At 41.0% G+C, this 19,236-nt stretch overlaps 1 protein-coding gene across 1 annotated transcript in view; it reads right to left on the reverse strand.

Annotated features, from left to right (window-relative positions):
* The window catches only part of ryr2a (ryanodine receptor 2a (cardiac)), a 301,990-nt gene that overhangs the window by 7,336 nt on the left and 275,418 nt on the right, over positions 1-19,236 (reverse strand). Inside the window, exons 98-111 of the mRNA XM_047377164.1 lie at positions 18,936-19,208; positions 10,129-10,335; positions 9,736-10,041; positions 7,819-7,889; positions 7,541-7,691; positions 7,266-7,352; positions 6,720-6,989; positions 6,431-6,561; positions 6,293-6,335; positions 6,076-6,209; positions 4,662-4,722; positions 3,462-3,608; positions 2,714-2,848; positions 1,199-1,355 (exon numbers count right to left, since the gene is read on the reverse strand). Of these exons, the coding sequence (XP_047233120.1) occupies positions 1,199-1,355; positions 2,714-2,848; positions 3,462-3,608; positions 4,662-4,722; positions 6,076-6,209; positions 6,293-6,335; positions 6,431-6,561; positions 6,720-6,989; positions 7,266-7,352; positions 7,541-7,691; positions 7,819-7,889; positions 9,736-10,041; positions 10,129-10,335; positions 18,936-19,208 (2,173 nt within the window). The remainder of the gene's footprint in view (positions 1-1,198; positions 1,356-2,713; positions 2,849-3,461; positions 3,609-4,661; positions 4,723-6,075; positions 6,210-6,292; positions 6,336-6,430; positions 6,562-6,719; positions 6,990-7,265; positions 7,353-7,540; positions 7,692-7,818; positions 7,890-9,735; positions 10,042-10,128; positions 10,336-18,935; positions 19,209-19,236) is intronic.

A 19,236-nucleotide genomic window follows, 5' to 3' on the forward strand; every position in this document is an offset into this window, starting at 1 on the left:
TGGGAATGACATATACAAGTCCTGCACAGTGGTCAGAGGGATTTTAAGCCATTCTTCTTGCAGAATAGTGGCCAGGTCACTATGTGATACTGGTGGAGGACAACGTTTCCTGACTCGCTCCTCCAAAACACCCCAAAGTGGCTCAATAATATTTAGATCTGGTGACTGTGCAGGCCATGGGAGATGTTCAACTTCACTTTCATGTTCATCAAACCAATCTTTCACCAGTCTTGCTGTGTGTATTGGTGCATTGTCATCCTGATACACGGCACCACCTTCAGGATACAATGTTTGAACCATTGGATGCACATGGTCCTCAAGAATGGTTCGGTAGTCCTTGGCAGTGACGCGCCCATCTAGCACAAGTATTGGGCCAAGGGAATGCCAAGATATGGCAGCCCAAACCATCACTGATCCACCCCCATGCTTCACTCTGGGCATGCAACAGTCTGGGTGGTACGCTTCTTTGGGGCTTCTCCACACCGTAACTCTCCCGGATGTGAGGAAAACAGTAAAGGTGGACTCATCAGAGAACAATACATGTTTCACATTGTCCACGGCCCAAGATTTGCGCTCCTTGCACCATTGAAACCGACGTTTGGCATTGGCATGAGTGACCAAAGGTTTGGCTATAGCAGCCCGGCCGTGTATATTGACCCTGTGGAGCTCCAGGCGGACAGTTCTGGTGGAAACAGGAGAGTTGAGGTGCACATTTAATTCTGCCGTGATTTGGGCAGCCGTGGTTTTATGTTTTTTGGATACAATCCGGGTTAGCACCCGAACATCCCTTTCAGACCGCTTCCTCTTGCGTCCACAGTTAATCCTGTTGGATGTAGTTCGTCCTTCTTGGTGGTATGCTGACATTACCCTGGATACCGTGGCTCTTGATACATCACAAAGACTTGCTGTCTTGGTCACAGATGCGCCAGCAAGACGTGCACCAACAATTTGTCCTCTTTTGAACTCTGGTATGTCACCCATAATGTTGTGTGCATTTCAATATTTGGAGCAAAACTGTGCTCTTACCCTGCTAATTGAACCTTCACACTCTGCTCTTACTGGTGCAATGTGCAATCAATGAAGACTGGCTACCAGGCTGGTCCAATTTAGCCATGAAACCTCCCACACTAAAATGACAGGTGTTTTAGTTTCATTGTCCAACCCCTGTAAGTCCTTATGTATTTGCTGCATCCCTCACCCTGGATGATGGCCAGCAGGATTACGATGACAAAGAAGAAGAACGTGATGTCAAAGATGATGCGGTAGATTTCATACTCATCACCCGCAGGATCCTCAATTTGGTCGCCAATCCCTCCGCCTGCTCGAACGCCCACATACATGTGAAACATGTAACACTGGACGAGAAGATGAGAGAAAGACAGAAAGAGGGAGAAAATAAAGTTTTGCTGTTCTGATGACGATAATTATTTGTCAGTCACTGCCACATGTTACAAAATAGGTTTCTACAGAGGTTAGATGGCCATGTTGGACAAACAATTATATATGTAGTATACTGGTGCATCAGTAGATGCCAGGATGTGTAAATGATTTAAAAACAGGTCTGGGGTAAAGAATGATAGGTCATAGCAATACAGGGAAAGAGGTTGAAACTAAAAAGCTGCTAGTACCAAGACGAGGAGAGAAACTGAAAATAAGGAAGATGACGAGAAAAAGGGCATTTTCTCTGTAAACATGGGAAAAATAAACAGAACAGAAAGAAAAGGAGAATCAGATTACTTCTGCTTTGAGATAACAGTGAAAAGTGAGACATGCAGCTCCATGACTACAGACTTCCTCTTCTTCGTCCCTCCATCCTCTTAAGCTCCTGTCACCTTCTTGTATTTTAGTCCAAGCAGTCTCCTTAATAGGAAACCACCGGCTTTGTGAAGTGCTATGGGTGAGTGACTATAAAGGATTAGTGTGTGTCCCAAAATGTCTGGGTGACTGAAGGTTCTTTCTAACTGCAGAAACACAAACAGAAACATTCCTTTTTATAGTGCTATTTTAAAGATGGCAGAGAACTGAGGGGAACAGCCAGCTTTGCTCCATCCTCTCCATGTTCAGAAATACTAATTAGATTGATATGATGCATAGGTCTATAGCATATATAATCAGGGGACAAACACATCAGTTTAAAATGTTTTCCTTCTGTCATTAAAAGGCTTACTTTCTACTTTGTGTTCTCTATTTAAAATCCCATTTTAAAATAATGTGTAGATTCTATTGTGCATAATCTTGGTTAATGTAACATATACCAGTGTAGTTGCTGCATATGAATGAAAAAGCTGCAGAGGCAGCCATGCCTGGTGTCCAGACTGAACACTCTGACTCATGGTTCTCTCCCCATAAATGGACCTGAATGATCCTGTTCAAACTGGCTGTAAGATGGACGCCGGTCTCATTGATAAATCGGCCCAAAGAGCAAACATCAGTATATGATCACAAGGCCCTCCTTCAGACATCATTTAATCCCATCTAACGCTACATGTATTCAAACCAACTTTATTTAGATGTACCTGGGTAATTTATACATGTATATGTACTTGTTGTTTGAAGCAAATCAAACATGTCAAATATTTATTGTATTTAAATGTATTTTTGCACCACATTACTGCAAATCTGTTGCATTTTCATCAAAGTTAAAGCAGCCTGTGCACATCTGCCCAATTTTCATGCATTGTGGTGTTTTGGACAAGACTTCTGTCATACTCACTGTCAGCATGTCGTCACACTTCATATCTGGAAGTTCTCCATCTTCGCTTTTATTGTAAAACTTTCTGAAGAAATTGAAGGCAACCACTGTGTAGAGGTACACCACTACTGCTAGAAGACCAACCGTGAGCACCAGCTGGAAGACAAGAAGGATGAAAAAATAGCTTTGATGCCCAGCAGGGTTAGAACGTTCTTAACTTAACTATGGATTTACTCATCAACCTAAACTAAGCCGTAAGTTCTCTGCCAAGTTCCTGCATCTACTCAAAAACACATACAGTAACCATCATATTCATTAGCACCCTGTTAAACAGGTATATAAGGTGGAAATAGCACACTCTCCCAAAAGAGACAAAAAAATTGTTTTTATTTACATTTTAACAAAAAAGGTATGTATGATTTCTACTCAAAAATCATGTTTCAGCAATCAAAACCTACTTAAAATTGCTGAGCAGGTATAGGCATGTTTCCAATGGTTTTTTTTGTGATAATTCAGCTTTTCCAATAAGCTGCGGTTGTTTAGGTTAGAAGACCCCTCTACCATCACCCTAATCTTTTTTTGCCAGAGGTTGTGTTCAGAAAACAGACATGTATAATCATAGAAATCTAGAATCTTTTCTAAGGACCTGTTATCATTTGTAATTTGTTGTAACTTTTCAACAGTAGAAAATACTACTGTTAAAAAGTGTTCTCTTCAGGTCTATGAAATGAGGTACACACACACACACACACACACACACCTTGCTTACCTGTTTGCCGTTATGTGTGACCGATGAGAGGATGGTACGCAGGGTCTTAAAACCCATAGCAATGTCCAACAGATGGGCAGCAAAGAAGAAGTTATTATAGTGACCCAGGATGGACATGGTCATGTACCAGGCCAGGTACAGGAAGGACTGCAGTGACGGGACAAGACGACGGTTAGCAACTGATGCAGGAGCGACATTATTTCATGCAATACTATTTAAAAACTTTTTTAAATAAAAAGGGAATCAGAGTTCAGCTTACTCTTCCACGTCTTACGGGTTTTTAACATTAGCATTGCCCTCAGTTAAAAATGCAATCTTGTTGTCAACTGGGGTGATAAAAATAGATTAATTTATTTTGCTGCTGGTCCTGGCTTAGAATTAAGGAACACAACCCTAATATAACTATTATGAAACCTTGCTAGCTGGGTGGATAATGACTGAATGTTGCATTTTTTCAATTTTCAAGCTTTTGTTTACAGACTAAACTGAGAATGTTACTGGTCTCAGTTTCACCACATTTGCATTCTGGATCTTATATACTGTAGTTTAATATCAGCAGATTAGCAAAAGTATAGTAAAAGTTGAAATACTACAGAAAAGAGTTCCCTTCAGGTCTATGAAATGAGGTGTTCTGTTGTACTCTGTGAAGATCCTGACTGCACACAGAAAAGATAGAGCGGGCTGTGAGCTGAGAGCATTAATTTGTTACTTTGTCATTAACCTAGAAAGTACTCCTGGATCAGTGCTTCTGTGTTTTTTGTGTGTCTGCTCCATCTTCTCACACCCCCAGTCGTTCATGGCAGATGGCTGGTCACACTGATCCAGGTTCTGGTTCTGCTGGAGGTTTCGTTCTGTTAAAGAAGAGTTTTCTTTTCCACTGTCGCTACATGCATGCTTAGTATGAGGGATTTCTGCAAAGTCAATGACTCGATGCAAGCAAAGGTCCACTGTTGTTAAATGCTCTGTGAGGAGCAGGGACCGCTACAAAGGCAGCTTGACTGCATTGATTTATTACTAGAGACAAATTGGAATGTATGTTAATACATTTCAAACTAATTATATGATTGGATTATATTTATATTTTTGGAATATTAAAGTAAACCTAAAATTGTGAATCGGTGCTATAACCAAAACAATTATGAATTGAACTGCAATTCATTTTAAGTTAGTTCTGGATGGTCTGTGTGCTGGAACACTTACATTGTCAGTGAATACAACCCCAAGCTTCCAGATCTGGTACTTCACATCAATGGAGTTAAGCCTGTTAGGAGGCAGGGACAAGGTTGGTTGTTCCTCATATGTACATTAAACAATCAACAAATTTTATGTACTAATACAACCATGTGAAGCCTTAGGACTGATACCATTGACCTTCTTAATATATCTGTTTATAAGAATCTCATCCATTAGGTATCAGTTATCTTCTATAATATTCTACGCATATTAATTTAAGGGATCCCAGGTATCAGGTCAGGAGCCAGATCAGATGAGGAAGATCTCTCTGCACACAGTTAACTGGAGCCACATTGAATAATCATCCCAACATTAGTTTAGCACCTAATGTACTACAGAGGTAAACAGTGGTTGGAAAAAATATCTGTTGCTGGTGAGAAACACGGAAACAGAAAGAAAAGACCACATGGTCACTGATCAGAGGGTGTTAGGACTTGAGCAACGTAGAACCCCAGAATGCAGATGAGCAGGCAGCATGACAGTAGGTGAAAAAAGATTTAATTAACAAAAACTCACTCACAGAAAGCGGCAGGAACAAAACAACAAACGGGCAGGCAAGACAGGCATGGCATGATCCAAACAAGACATGAGCATCATCTGAAAGCAAGGCATGAACATGATTTGAAAATGATTCTGTGATGAATAACTGAACAGGTGTGTATTTATGGAGCATGACCAGGTGAAACAAGAAGACAGATTAACTAGGTGCAGGTGAACCGAATAAAGTTGATTGACAGGACAAAGCGTGGCTTGAGCAGAACGGAAACTCTTGAATACAAACTAACAGAAAGTAGAAAAACATGAAACTAAAGCATAACCAGGAAAATAATAAACAGAAGCATGATTCAAAAACTTAATTGTGAAACAGGCCAGCAAACCCCCAAAACACCCACAAATCATAACAGAGGGTAGTTCCAGATGATTAAATGTTCAGTTTCTTTCTCCTCCACAGTAAAGCTACTGAGTTTCAAGCAGGTAGAATTCTGTTCATGTTACTGAAGTACCAGACTGTGACTCAGCGCTGGCCGAGGACTATTTGAAATAACTCTGATCCGTATCGGAGACAAAACCTCCTGATCAAGACATCCCAGCTTATACTGTAATATTATAATGGCCTCAACATGTTACTATTTGCTGTCAGAAGATTTTTTTTATCTAAAGAATTACAATCAGTACAAATGACAAAAAGTACATGTTTCTGTTTAAAGAAATGTTGAATATTTCAGTGGCAGAGCAAAAAGCTTAGGGTGTACAGGTTCAGTGTAAGCAGGAAAAGCTTGAAACGTTCAGATAAACGCATGGTAATTATTCATCAATTATCTTCTTCCTTTACTTAAAAGGACACATCCACACACACACTCTTCAAGACATAAGCACTTACACTGCCGCTAGTGAACCGTCTTTCCTCGGTTTTCTTTTTTTGTGAGCATCACTAAAATCCAGAGCAGCCTTGTCCAACCCCAACAACTCACTGATGCGGTCATGGCCATAAAACTCCCCGTATTTATCCATCACCTGAAGAAGATAAAGACTTCATGGGAAAAACCTCCAACATTCATTCAGTTAAATTTCAAGTCTTGATGAACGCTTCTGCCTACCTTTCTCTTCACAAACTTATCCCAGTAGTTGTTGGGGAAAGATCTGAAAGGACAACAGTGCCGCTGGTAAAACCAAAATTTCACTGCAAATTTGCTGATATTTCCTGGCGCTGTTGGATCCTGTACTGATCCACTCACTGTGTGTTGATCACTAGTCTGTCCCACTGTCCTTTGATGTCGTCCTCAGACGGTTGCTCCGTGATGTAAAGACCATCAAACTCAAGCTTCCTGGCCACTTCCTTTTCACGTTTGAAGATTACCAGCGGAACCTGTATGACCCAAACACACAGCAATACAGCACCGCTTTATGATTCTAACAAATATAGAGTAAAAATATTCAGCACTTCAGCACAGCTGCACGGCTGACTGGAAATATTACTAAATATACTATTAAAACAAGAACAAGACACGTTTCTGTGAGTCCTGCCTTCAAACAGTAGTATCCAATGATGCAGAAGAAAGAAATCACTGTATGGAGAACCGCCAGGATCCGTAACATGGGCTCCATGTAACCACTGCTCTCTTCTAGAACAAAACGGACTGAGACAGGCTTCAGGGGCTCCCCTGTCTCATCCGTCCCCCTGTCCTTCGATTCTAGAGTTTCTCCAACCAGGGGATCCCACTGAACACTGCTGTTTGATTGGCTGTTGGTGTAAACAGCTTCCTTCTCCTCCACCAAGGATGAGGAAGTAGAAACCTGACAAAAACACATGTTAACTGGCTTTTTCACAACAAAGCTGCAAAAAAGGAAAGCAAACACTAAACCCAACATTTATTTAGTAAAATTGCCTTCCACACATTCTGTAAAACTGAAACCTGGACCCATTCTTCTACCTCTGTCTGATGTTTGCAGATCATTTATGATGATCTTCAACTTTTCAAAGCATTTTTAACAGAAACTAGCAGCTGAGCACAACACTATGTACAACTCCAGTGTTGCGGTTAATCATGACCACACCCAGTCCCCTGCTACCTTATAGAAGAGAAGTATAAAATTGATTGCAAATGCAACAAACAGCGCCAACATCCTCATGTTGTAGAAGTTTCTGGCGAAGTAGTTCTGTAGGAACGACAGGAAGAGGACGTCAGTTTGTTGATGATGTAACACACTGAGATCCCTACACATCATCTCATTTACAAATCATTTTAGTCACTATATGTAAGAAATCATGCTTTGGTCTGAACCACTGAAAGTGGTGATCTGAACACAATGATTTGAGCAGAAAGGGACAGGAAGGTTGGTGATACCAGCAGTTTCCTCTGATAGGCCAGGATTTTCTTCAAGAAGGCTGACTCCTGTAGATCTGGTTCATCGGACTTTGAGTTGTGATGCCTTCTCACTTTTAATTTCATCTTCTCATTCTTCAGTTGTTTTTCTAGTTTCACTGCATGTCCCTCTCTAAAATCATGAAACAGCACTTATTATTGTTATTGCTGACTCATTCTATGTGGCCATATTTACCCATTCCTCCTGGTTTTGCCAAAAGTCATTTTCATAACAATAAATAGATGTTGTATCTACTTACTCAGACAATTTTTCAGGTTCAGATTCAGCTTCTGGTATTTCCTCCTTCTTGTCAGGGGGACAACTCTTTGACTAAAACAAACAACATGAACATTAAAAGCCTGAATATTTGGGATTTTTTCTTACAGTCAACACCGGTCGGGACCTAAATGACTCAGTCAGCTACAGACAGCGCTTTATTGTTCATACCCCTTGACCTTTACCATATGTTGTCAGCTCAAAAAAGAAGCACAGGGAAAGACTTTATGGTTTTAATTTTGGTTTACAAATAAAAATCAAAAAAGCAAGTTGAGGTTAGAAAGCAATATCCATAAACATCTAACAGAGAACATAGGTAACTCTGGAGAAGTCAGAGGGAACCACAGTTCAGGTGCGGGAATCCCACAAATCTGGTATCTATGATATGGAAAGCCATTATTTGGTTGGATATTTTTGGTTGGATTTTAAATCAAGCCATGGAGGTAGCACAGCAGACAAGGTCAGAGAAGAGCAAAGTGTTACAATTAAGCCCAAAAGTATTCATACCCCAGGCAGGTTTTAATTTTACCAACATTTTTCTTCTGACTAGAAGAGATCTAGAGTCTGAATCTGCTAGAGAATCTATGGAGGGACCTAAAGATTAGGGTGATGGAAAGAAGACCTTCCAGGCTTAAGGACTTGGACCTCATTAGGAAAGACAAAAAATATTAGTGGAAACATGAAAACCTGGTCAGAAATTAAAAGTCGGGTTTTAATTGCTGTAATGACTTTCCACACATTATTGAGAAGGATATACATAATTGTCAACAAGTAATTGTTTTATAAAAGGTAAATATAAACAGATAATTTGACTTTATTTGCAGAAGGACAATGAGTCTAAACATGCAGCTAAAGCTTCAGTGGAAATATTTATATCCAAACATTCATGTGTTCCAGTCATATAGACCTAACTGAGAATCTGTAGACATGCTCTCTAGATGTGCATACCCTAAATCTCATACAGTTGTAATTGCAGAGAGACATGGTTTCACAAAGAATGGACTCAGGCCATTGAATACAGCTGCCTGCCAAACTTTTCAGATTTCTAGTTGTAAAAATGTGGAAAAAGATGTTTAATTTTCCTTCCATTTCACAACTATGCACTACATTGGGTTGGTCTATCCCAGTAAAATACAACAAAGCTTGTTGTTGAAATGTGATTAAATGTCAAAAAGTTAAAGGGGCAGTGTTATGTGCTGAGGTTGGTGGCTGCTCTGTATTGACGCAGTTCAGCACACACACACACGCGCGCACACACACTATTACACACATTATATGCAGTCTTTATAGGAATCTGATATTTCTAATGTTTGCCTACTCTCTTTTGCAACCTGTTTTATTGTTTATGGACCAACGCACCAACGTCCTTGTTTTAACCTTCTCATAACCAAAATTCTGTGTAGGCAACCTGGATCCATTTGGATTTTATAGATGTAGAATACCAAAGTGCAGAAAGTTTTTCAGTACTACGATGTGTTTTTTATGTGCAATAATAATTTACAGGGCAAAACTAGAAAAGACACTGACAGGGAGATACTACCATGATTAACAGTGAGTGTAATTATTCACATTTTAGACTCATGTTGCCTTCAGATGACAAATACTTTAAACAACCATTTTGAGATACAGTTTATATGAGCAAACACAACAGGAGTTAAAATCATCATACAATAATGATATATTAGATATTTTCATAATTAATACTGAATAGTGATAAATGAACAAGAACTCAGCTCTCAATGTTTAGATGGTGAACTATGCACTCGAAGTCGTTTTAAGCTGGCTGAACTAGTTAAGAGCTAACTGACAACACTGCTAATGTCCATCACAAGTTTATCAAGGCACTGTACTGACAAATGTGTGTGATGGATAAAACAAAAGTAGAAAAACTTTTATTCACCTTATGTCTTTGTCTGAGTTCTGTCTGGGGAGCAGTGGGTGAAGCTGAGGAGGGAACTGGAGAGTTGAGAAGCTCCGTGAGGGTAGCATTGGGGTTGTGGGGGGTGATTTTGTACTGTCCTCCCTCTCTTCTCAAGTCAAGACCAAAAATGTCCGACAGTAGCTCAGTTTCACTGGTATTAACTGCAAGATCAGCAAGGTCCTCCTTCGGGGAGCTGCGGTCAGACAGTCTTTTTTCTCTGTCTTCTCCTTCACCGCGTACCTCGTCCTGAGTGGGGTCAGGCATGGTGGCCAGCAGCTCTGACACCTGCAGATGAAGGAGTTTTAGAATTTTGAAGCTAAATATGAATATATCTTTGTTCAAACCTTTTGTTCACATTTTTAAGTAAATAACCTTGACAGTCTTGGCTCCCTCTACTAAATTTCCTCCCATGAAGGTGTTGTAGAAGATTCTGCAAAATCCTCGAGCCACACTGAATGCCACATGGAGGAGACCCAGCAGTACCGACCAGTAGAAAGAGACCAGAGTAGTCACCATGTCTTTCAGTGTCATGCTCTTAATCTTCTTAATTTGTTTTTTTAGGCTCTTCATCGACAGCACCTGTAGCAAAGAACAAAACTAAAGCTAAACTGGTGTGTAGCACACTGGGTTTCAAACTCAACACCCTCCTGTAGAAAGGCAACACCTATCTGAAATTACATTTACATTTTTAGCTCAGGTAAAGACTAATTCCCCTTTTCCACTGGCTCGATTTGGTCCTACTCGACTCCACTCGGCTCGCTTTGCAAGCATTTCCATTACAGTTTCTTCCGTGCTGTACCTACTTTTTTGGTCCCTGCTCTTGAGAAGGTCCAATTGGGGCTGTAAGAGCCTAAACTATGTGTTATGCAGGGTGTTTGTTAGTTATGAGGCTGGTAAGATGCTTAATTTGGTCAGATGATGTGGGTGGAGCCTAGGGGAAAGAAGGAAGGTCGAGGTGGGAGACGGAAAAGATGGGGAGTGAAGCCTAACAGTTTTTTGACCTCCCTCTCTCCTTTTTGTTTAACTAACAACATGTGGATATGTCGCTTTTCCTTATTTTTCTCTTTTGTTGTACATGTTCGGTTCATTAAGTAAACATTTTGAACGCAAGACATCTCCGAGAATTTATTTTTTGTCGGGATGAGAGACATGCGGGAGGTAATGGGAGCGTCAGGCTCAGGTTTCGTTTAATGAGGATCCACATTTTCGTCAAAAAACTGCTTCGCATGGATTCTGGATTTAAAAGACTGCTGGATATTTTTTGGATTAAAGATCAAGCTGGAAAGAATGGACAACGGAAAGCTGTAAGTGGCAATATTTTCTGTTGATGGATAGCTGATAACAAGGACAAGGATAACAAGGATGTTTCGGCTAATTGCTACCTTATGAGGACAGTCAGGTGCAGTGGATTCCTGCTATTTCATACGTGTTTTTTTTTGTTTTTTTTTGGCTTTTAGTAAATAACGAGTGTACAGCTTGCTCAATATGGATGAACAGGATATTGGAAAGCGGACAGTAAAAATGACTGAAAAGGCTATGGAAGAACACAGGGCTAGACAAATCCAAGCTCGCAGATAGAAGTTATCCCAGCTAACTACCTTGAAACCAAAAATTGAGCAGTTAATGGACGATGATAGAAATGCTTACATGGTAAAAACTAATCTCCGTGTTTATTTTAGTAGACTGCAGCAGGAGTTTTCTGACTTAAATGTAAGTTTAAAACAGTACATGACAGAGGAGGAGTTTTTGAATGATCAAAAGGACTGGTTTGATCCTAAAATGGATATAATCAATACGATTTTCTGGAAATGCGAGGATTGGATGAAAGAGGTTTTAAAACGTACTGAAATGGCTGAAAGGTGTGATAAACAGGTAACACCTGAAGACAGTAGGTCAGCTTTGTCAAAGTCTACAAGGCACAGCAAGCATGGGTCACAAAGTGGAAGCGTTTCTTCAACGTCCCATGAATAAAGGCAAAAATGGAGCGTGCATCATTACAGGCCAAAGCTGCTGCTTTGCAGGAAAAATTGGCAATTGAAAGGGAAGAAGCAGATTGGCATGTACAAAAAAGATTTAGATTAGCTCAAGAAAAACTTAAGAGATGCCGAGTTTGAAGCTGAGCAGCAAAGAGTACAAGCGGCAATAAAGGCTAAGAAGGAAATGCACGCCATACAGACTGCCTTGGCTGAGGTAGACGCAAAAATGGAAGTTTTGCAAAAATATGAAGGTACTCCGGAAGTTAAAAGCATTGTAGGAACAGATGAAAGGGGGGATAAAACAAAGACATATCCCACCTTCCCAAAACAGCTGTATAGTGTGAAGCAAACGCCTTCTGAGGATAATGTTGTTCAGTCCATTAAACCATGAAATTCTCCAAATACTCCGATTGCAAATTTCAATGATGGATCAGTGTTAGATGGTCTTTGCAAGGCAGTATCTCAGCAGGCTACTGTAACTGAGTATCTCGTTAAGAATCACAAAGCATCACTTTTGCCTGACCTCACGATTCCAACATTCAAAGGAGACCCATTGGAGCACAAATCCTTCATCAGGGCTATCGAGCATGGAATTGAAGGTTGTACTGACAGTGATTCAGATCGTCTTCAGTTTTTGCTGCAGTATACAGGTGCACAACCACATGAACTAGTAAAAAGCTGCATCCACATGGAACCTTCAGTTGGTTATGCCCATGCTAAACAGATGTTGAAGGACTTTTTTGGTGATGACTATAAAATAGCTGAAGCATATATAAATGAAGTATTGAGCTGGCAGACAATCAAGCCTGTCAGGAGGACATTAATACGTGGCCACACCTGAAGGATGTAAAGCTTCCTACAATCAAAGCTGAAGTTGGATTGCTTATAGGAGCAAATGTTCCCAAGGCAATGGAACCACTACAGATAATCAACAGTGTCGGAAATGGACCATATAGTGTGAGGGCCAGGTTAGGATGGACAATAAATGGACAACTCAGAAGTGGAAATGCTTCAGTGCACAAAAATCAACCTACAGAAGTGACTGTAAACAAGATCTCAGTTGCCAGGTTGGAAGAACCTGGGCAGTTGCAGTTCGAACAGGATTTTCCTGACATTGGACAAAGTGAATACACAGAAATGTCTAAAGAAGATCACAAGTTTATTGAGATGGTGACTCAGTCTTCAAAGCCTGTTGACGTCATTACACCATTTGACTTCCTATGAGAAACAAGTCCCAGACTTTGCCAAATAATTGATTTATTGCAGAACAACGTGCATTCAACTTACGAAAAAGGTTTTCTAAATATGTCAAGTTTTACGAGAAATATGTTACTTTCATGGAAAGTCTTATTCAAAAGGGATATGCGGTGAAACTTGATAGAGCTGAAGTTGAATCTGCAGATGGACAAATCTGGTATCTGCCACATCATGGAGTCAGGCATCCAGTCAAACAAAAGATGTGCTGTTTTTGACTGTGCAGCAAGTTTTGGTGGAACATCATTAAACCAACAGCTTCTTCAAGGTCCAGACTTGACAAGCTCTCTTGTAGGGGTTCTAATGTGCTTTCGACAGGAAGAAGTGGCTGTTATGGCTGACATTGAAGCCATGTTCCATCAAGTTAGAGTGAGCAATGAAGATACAAACCGGCTCAGGTTTCTCTGGTGGCCTGATGGGTATTATGAGCAGGAGCTCATAGAACACAAGATGTTGGTTCACATCTTTGGAGCTACTTCATCACCAAGCATTGCAACATTTGCACTTCAAAAGTGTGCAACAGATTTTGAGGAAGAGTTTGGTCATGAAGCTGCTAACACAGTCAGGAAGAACTTTTATGTGGATGATTGTCTTAAATCCACTGTTGATGAAGACACTGCAATCTCTCTTTGCAATGATTTAAGATGCATGCTTGCAAAGGGTGGATTTCGACTAACAAAATGGTCTAGCAACAGCAAGAAGTTGCCGAGTTCTATTCCTGAAGAGGAAAAGGCCCCAGGGTTTCAGGATTTGGACCTAAAAAAGCACAATTTGCCAATGGAGAGGGCATTAGGAATCCAGTGGTGTGCTGAAACGGATCAGTTTAAATTCAAAATCAACATCAAAAATAAGCCACACACAAGAAGAGGTCTTCTGTCCCTGGTTAGTTCAGTCTTTGATCCTTTGGGATTCATTGCTCCTGTGGTACTGTCTGCCAAAAGGAACTTGCAGAATCTGTGCCGAGAAAAATATGGATGGGATCAAAATCTCCCAGAAAACATTGTAAGGAACTTTAAACAATGGGCTGAAAGTTTGCAACTTCTAAAAGACTTTGGAGTTTCTAGATGTGTTAAGGAAAAACAGTTTGGTGCTTCAGTCTTTGCACAGCTACATCACTTTGCTGATGCTAGTGAGGATGCTTACGGAACAGCAAATTATCTGCTCATGCGCAATGATATAGGAGATGCTCAATGCACTCTTATGATGGCAAAGGCAAGGATTGCACCAGTTAAGGCTCCAACTATTCCAAGGATGGAACTGACTGCAGCCACAGTAGCAGTTAAAATGGACCAGATTCTCAGGAAAGAAATGGAGTTAGAGTTTAGAGACTCCATGTTTTGGACTGATAGCACTGCAGTGCTAAAATACTCAAATAGTGAAAGTACAAGGTTCAAGACGTTCGTCGCTAACTGTTTCAAAAATTTTAGAAAGCACTAAAACATCACAATGGAGGTATGTCAATACCGCTCTTAATCCAGCCGATCACGTTTCTAGGGGACAGAGTGTTGAAGTATTTTTAATTGTAAAAACTGGCTAACAGGACCAGTATTCTTACTCAGTCCTCAAGATCAGTGGCCCAGAAACCCAGATCCTATGATGGTTGACTTTGATGACTCAGAGGTCAAAAGAATCACTTTCGGACAAGTGACTGTTGTTCAAGTACAACAAGATGCAACAGATCAGCTGATGAAACACTTTTCTTCTTGGATAAAGTTACAGCGTGCTGTAGCATGGTTTCTGAAATTGAAAGACCTTCTGAGAGAGCTGACAGCTAGCCATAAACAACTAAACAGCTCTTATAAGAAAGAGAGGAAAGTTCAAACTCTCAACAGAACTGGCAAAGAAAGGCAGCTAATCTGTGAAGGTTTAAAGAAGGCAGAAGCAGAAATTGTGAAACACTGTCAAAGAAAGGAATTTAATGAAGACTTAGCAATGCTGAAGGAACTTCATAAGGTAAAAAAGTGCAGCTCAATATACAAGCTTAATCCAGTTTTGCAAGATGGGGTCATTCGTGTAGGAGGAAGGCTGAGTCGGGCAGCTTTGCCACATGATTGTAAGCTGCAAGCCATTCTGCTAAAGGATTCCCACATTACCAGGCTTGTCCTAGGACACATTCATAACATGACAAGTCACGCAGGAAGGAATCATATGTTGGCTGAATTACGTCAGAGATACTGGATACCTGGAGCAAACGGAACCATTAGAAAGTTTTTGTCCAAGTGCATCACATGCAAAAGATTGCATAGCAAACCTGGCAACCAACTTATGGCTGACTTGCCAAAATGTCGAGTCCAACCTAATGATCCACCATTCACAACAGTTGGAGTTTATTATTTTGGGCCGTTCATGGTGAAAAGGGGAAGAGGACAGGTAAAAAGATATGGTGTTATTTTTACATGTCTCACCATACGGGATGTACATTTAGAAGTTGCACCATCACTCGACAGATACATGCCTCAATGCTATAAGGAGATTTACAGCCAGAAGAGGACAGGTTAAAGAGATGTATTCTGACAATGGAACAAACATTCGAGCCGCTGATTTGGAATTGAAGAAATCTATTAGTGAATGGAACACAAACAAGATTTCGAAGACGCTGCAGCAAAAAGGTGTTCAGTGGTACTTTAATCCTCCAGCCGGTTCCCACTTTGGAGGAAGCTGGGAGCATTTGATTTGCTCGGTGAGAAAGATTCTGAACACCACTGTTAAGGAGCACATGTTGGATGAAGATGGGCTCCATACCTTGCTGTGTGAGGCTGAAGCAATCTTGAACCCAGGCCCATAACAACAGCATCCTCAGATCTGAATGATTTAGAAGCGTTAACACCTAATCATCTGCTTTTACTCAAAGTCAAACCTGATTTACCACCTGGAGTGTTCAACAAAGATGATCAGTACGTTAGACGCAGATGGAGACAGGTCCAGTATCTTTCAGATGTGTTCTGGAAATGATGGTGTAAGGAATATCTTACCCAACTCCGAGAACGACAACGATGGTCCACATCAGGAAGAAACTTGCGTGTTGGTGATGTGGTGCTTATTGTTGATGACAGCTCACCCAGAAACTCCTGGCTTCTGGGGAAAGTAACAGAGACGTTTCCCGACAGTAAAGGCTTTGTCCGTCAAGTTAAAGTAAGGACCAAGACCAATGAGCTTTGCTGCCCAGTGACAAAGCTGTGTCTCCTTCAAGACATCTCTGAGAATTATTTTTTTTTTTTTGTTGGGATGAGAGACATGTGGGAGGTAATGGGAGCTCAGGTTTCGTTTAATGAGGATCTACAGGGGCTGAGTAGGGACCACATGGGACATGAACAGACTGCTGCTCCCTGACTGGCCATGGGACTAGGAGAAATGAGAAGGTTTTCGCCGAGGTCCTGCAGGGAAACGTTAATAAAACTACAACAATATTAAGAACCACAATGTCCAGAGCAGTTCAAATCAAAATATAATTTTACTATTTACAGATCATAAACCATGCCTGAGGGCTGAAAAAAAAAAAAGAAATAGGACACATGAGGTTTCTGAATTACACGCACGTAGGGGATGCTGTATTTTATAACTTCCTAACTGATCCAACATAAAATGAGCTGTTCAGACCCACAAACATTTCCCCCAAAACGCACAAAATACAACCATGAAACAGTGCTTTGGGTTCGGAAATGTATTGACGGCCCTTAAGCGAACCAGCATCTGCAGGAGGAGGGAGCAGGCAGAGAGAAACTGCCTGTAATCAGACTGCCTGCATCGGATCAAACAGGAGGAACCCGCTGAATCGAACCCAAATAGCTAATATCCATCCTGGATATTAGGGTTGGGCTTTATGAGAAACAAAAACTTCCTTATAAAGCCCAAAATTGTACCTTCTTCAGGCAAACTCTGGAGCATCATCAGTCCAGATGGCAACATCTCTCCTCTCTCCTTCTCCTGCCACACCCTTCACATCAGAACCCCTGAGCCTTATTTTATTCAAGTTCTGGCTGAGCTGTGGTCCAGATAATTATAGTGGATCATTTTATACATGAGAAAACATATCTAAGACATTCTTCCATATACAGTGATATAAAAGTTATTAGTATTTGTTTGTCTTTATTTACTATTTATTTTTTATCATTTGACGCAGATTACTTTAATGTGACAATGTCACAGTTACAGTAATAGCAGTACAGCGCTCTACACTGGTGCCTGGAGGCGGAGCTCCAGCCGTCAGTGAGTCAGTGAAAACACAACTGGTACTGTCCGAGTAAAGTGAAACATCGTGGAGTGGAGATGAGTCGCCTAAAACAAGCCAGTGGAAAAGGGGCATTAATGTCCACATATAGAAAAATATCATTTGAATCAAATGGTATTTTCTCATTGCCAAGACTTTATATACAAAGGGGAGAACAAGTATTTGATACACTGTCGATTTTGCAGGTTTTCCCATTCACAAAACATTTAGAAGTCTTTAATTATTATCATAAGTACTCTTCAACTGTGAGTGACAGAATATAAAACAAAAATCCACAAAATCACATTGTGTAATTTTTAAGTAATAAATCAGCATTTTATTGCATGACATAAGTATTTGATCACCTAACAACCAGTAAGAATCCCGGCTCTCACAGGCCTGCAGCAGGGATTTTGGACCACTCCTCTATACAGATCTTCTCCAGATCCTTCAGGTTTCAGGGCTGTCGCTGGGCAATAAGGACTTTCAGGTCCCTCCAAAGATTTTCGATTGGGTTCAGTTCTGGAGACTGGCTAGGCCATTCCAGGACCTTGAGATGCTTCTTATGGAGCCACTCCTTAGTTGCCCTGGCTGTGTGCTTCGGGTCATTGTCATGCTGGAAGACCCAGCCACGACCCATCTTCAACGCCCTTACTGAGGGAAGGAGGTTGGTTAAGATCTCCTGATACATGGCCCCATCCATCCTCCCCTCATTACGGTGCAGTCGTCCTGTCCCCTTTGCAGAAAAGCATCCCCAAAGAATGATGTTTCCACCTCTATGCTTCATGGTAGGGATGGTGTTCTTGGGGTTGTACTCATCCTTCTTCTACCTCCAAACACGGCGTGTGGAGTTCAGACCTAAAAGCTCTATTTTTGTCTCATCAGACCACATGACCTTCACCCATTCCTCCTCTGGACCATCCAGATGGTCACTGACAAACTTCAGACGGGCCTGGACATGCATGGCTTGAGCAGGGGGACCTTGCTTCCGCTGCAGGATTTTAATCCATGACAGCGTAGTGTGTTACTAATGGTCTGCTTTGAGACTGTGGTCCCAGCTCTCTTCAGGTCATTCACTAGGTCCTGCTGTGTAGTTCTTGGCTGATCCCTCACCTTCCTCATGATCATTGATGCCCCACGAGGTGAGATCTTGCATGGAACCCCAGACTGAGGAAAATTGACCGTCATCTTGAACTTCTTCCATTTTCTTATAATTGCACCAACAGTTGTTTTCTTCTCACCAAGCTGCTTGGTTATTTTCCAGTAGCCCATCCCAGCCTCCAAGCCAGGAGAGGTTGGAATTTGTTTGACTGAGTGTGTGGACAGGTGTCTTTTATACAGATAACGAGTTCAAACAGGTGTGGTTAATACAGGTAATGAGTGGAGAACAGGAGGGCTTCTTAAAGAAGAACTAACAGGCCTGTGAGAGCCGGGATTCTTACTGGTTTCTAAGTGATCAAATACTTGTCATGTAATAAAATTCTAATTAACTACTTAAAAATTACACAATGTGATTTTCTGGATTTTTGTTTTAGATTCCATCACTCACAGTTGAAGAGAACCTATGATAAAAATGTAAGACTTTTACATGCTTTGGAAGTAGGAAAACCTGCAAAATCAGCAGCGTATCAAATGCTTGTTCACCTCACTGTATGCAAAGTTTTGGAGAGACTGCACAGATTCATGTTTTTAATTGAAGTTGTAATTGAAGTTTTGACAGTGAGGGAAATGTGCGCTCCCACCTTTATTAGCAGCAGGACGTTGTAACGAAGCGCGATTAATGCCAAGCACACAGTAGAAACAGAGAAGAAGCCCATGTCAGGGTTTTCCTCATCACTTTTCTCTCGTTCACTCTCCTCTTTCACAGCTGAGCGCTCGCCAGCATCAGACATCTGCGCTGCCAGCTGCATTTCAAAGATTGTGTCCTCACAGAAATTCACAAACAGCTCCATCTTCTCTTTCTCTCCACCTTCATTTACCACATCGAAGATAAACTGCCGCTTTGATTCTTTAACCTGTGCACACAGGAGGAATGTTGCAAGA

The sequence above is a fragment of the Girardinichthys multiradiatus genome, chromosome 10 (genome assembly GCF_021462225.1).
Source record: "Girardinichthys multiradiatus isolate DD_20200921_A chromosome 10, DD_fGirMul_XY1, whole genome shotgun sequence".
Classification (NCBI taxonomy): Eukaryota; Metazoa; Chordata; class Actinopteri; order Cyprinodontiformes; family Goodeidae; genus Girardinichthys; species Girardinichthys multiradiatus.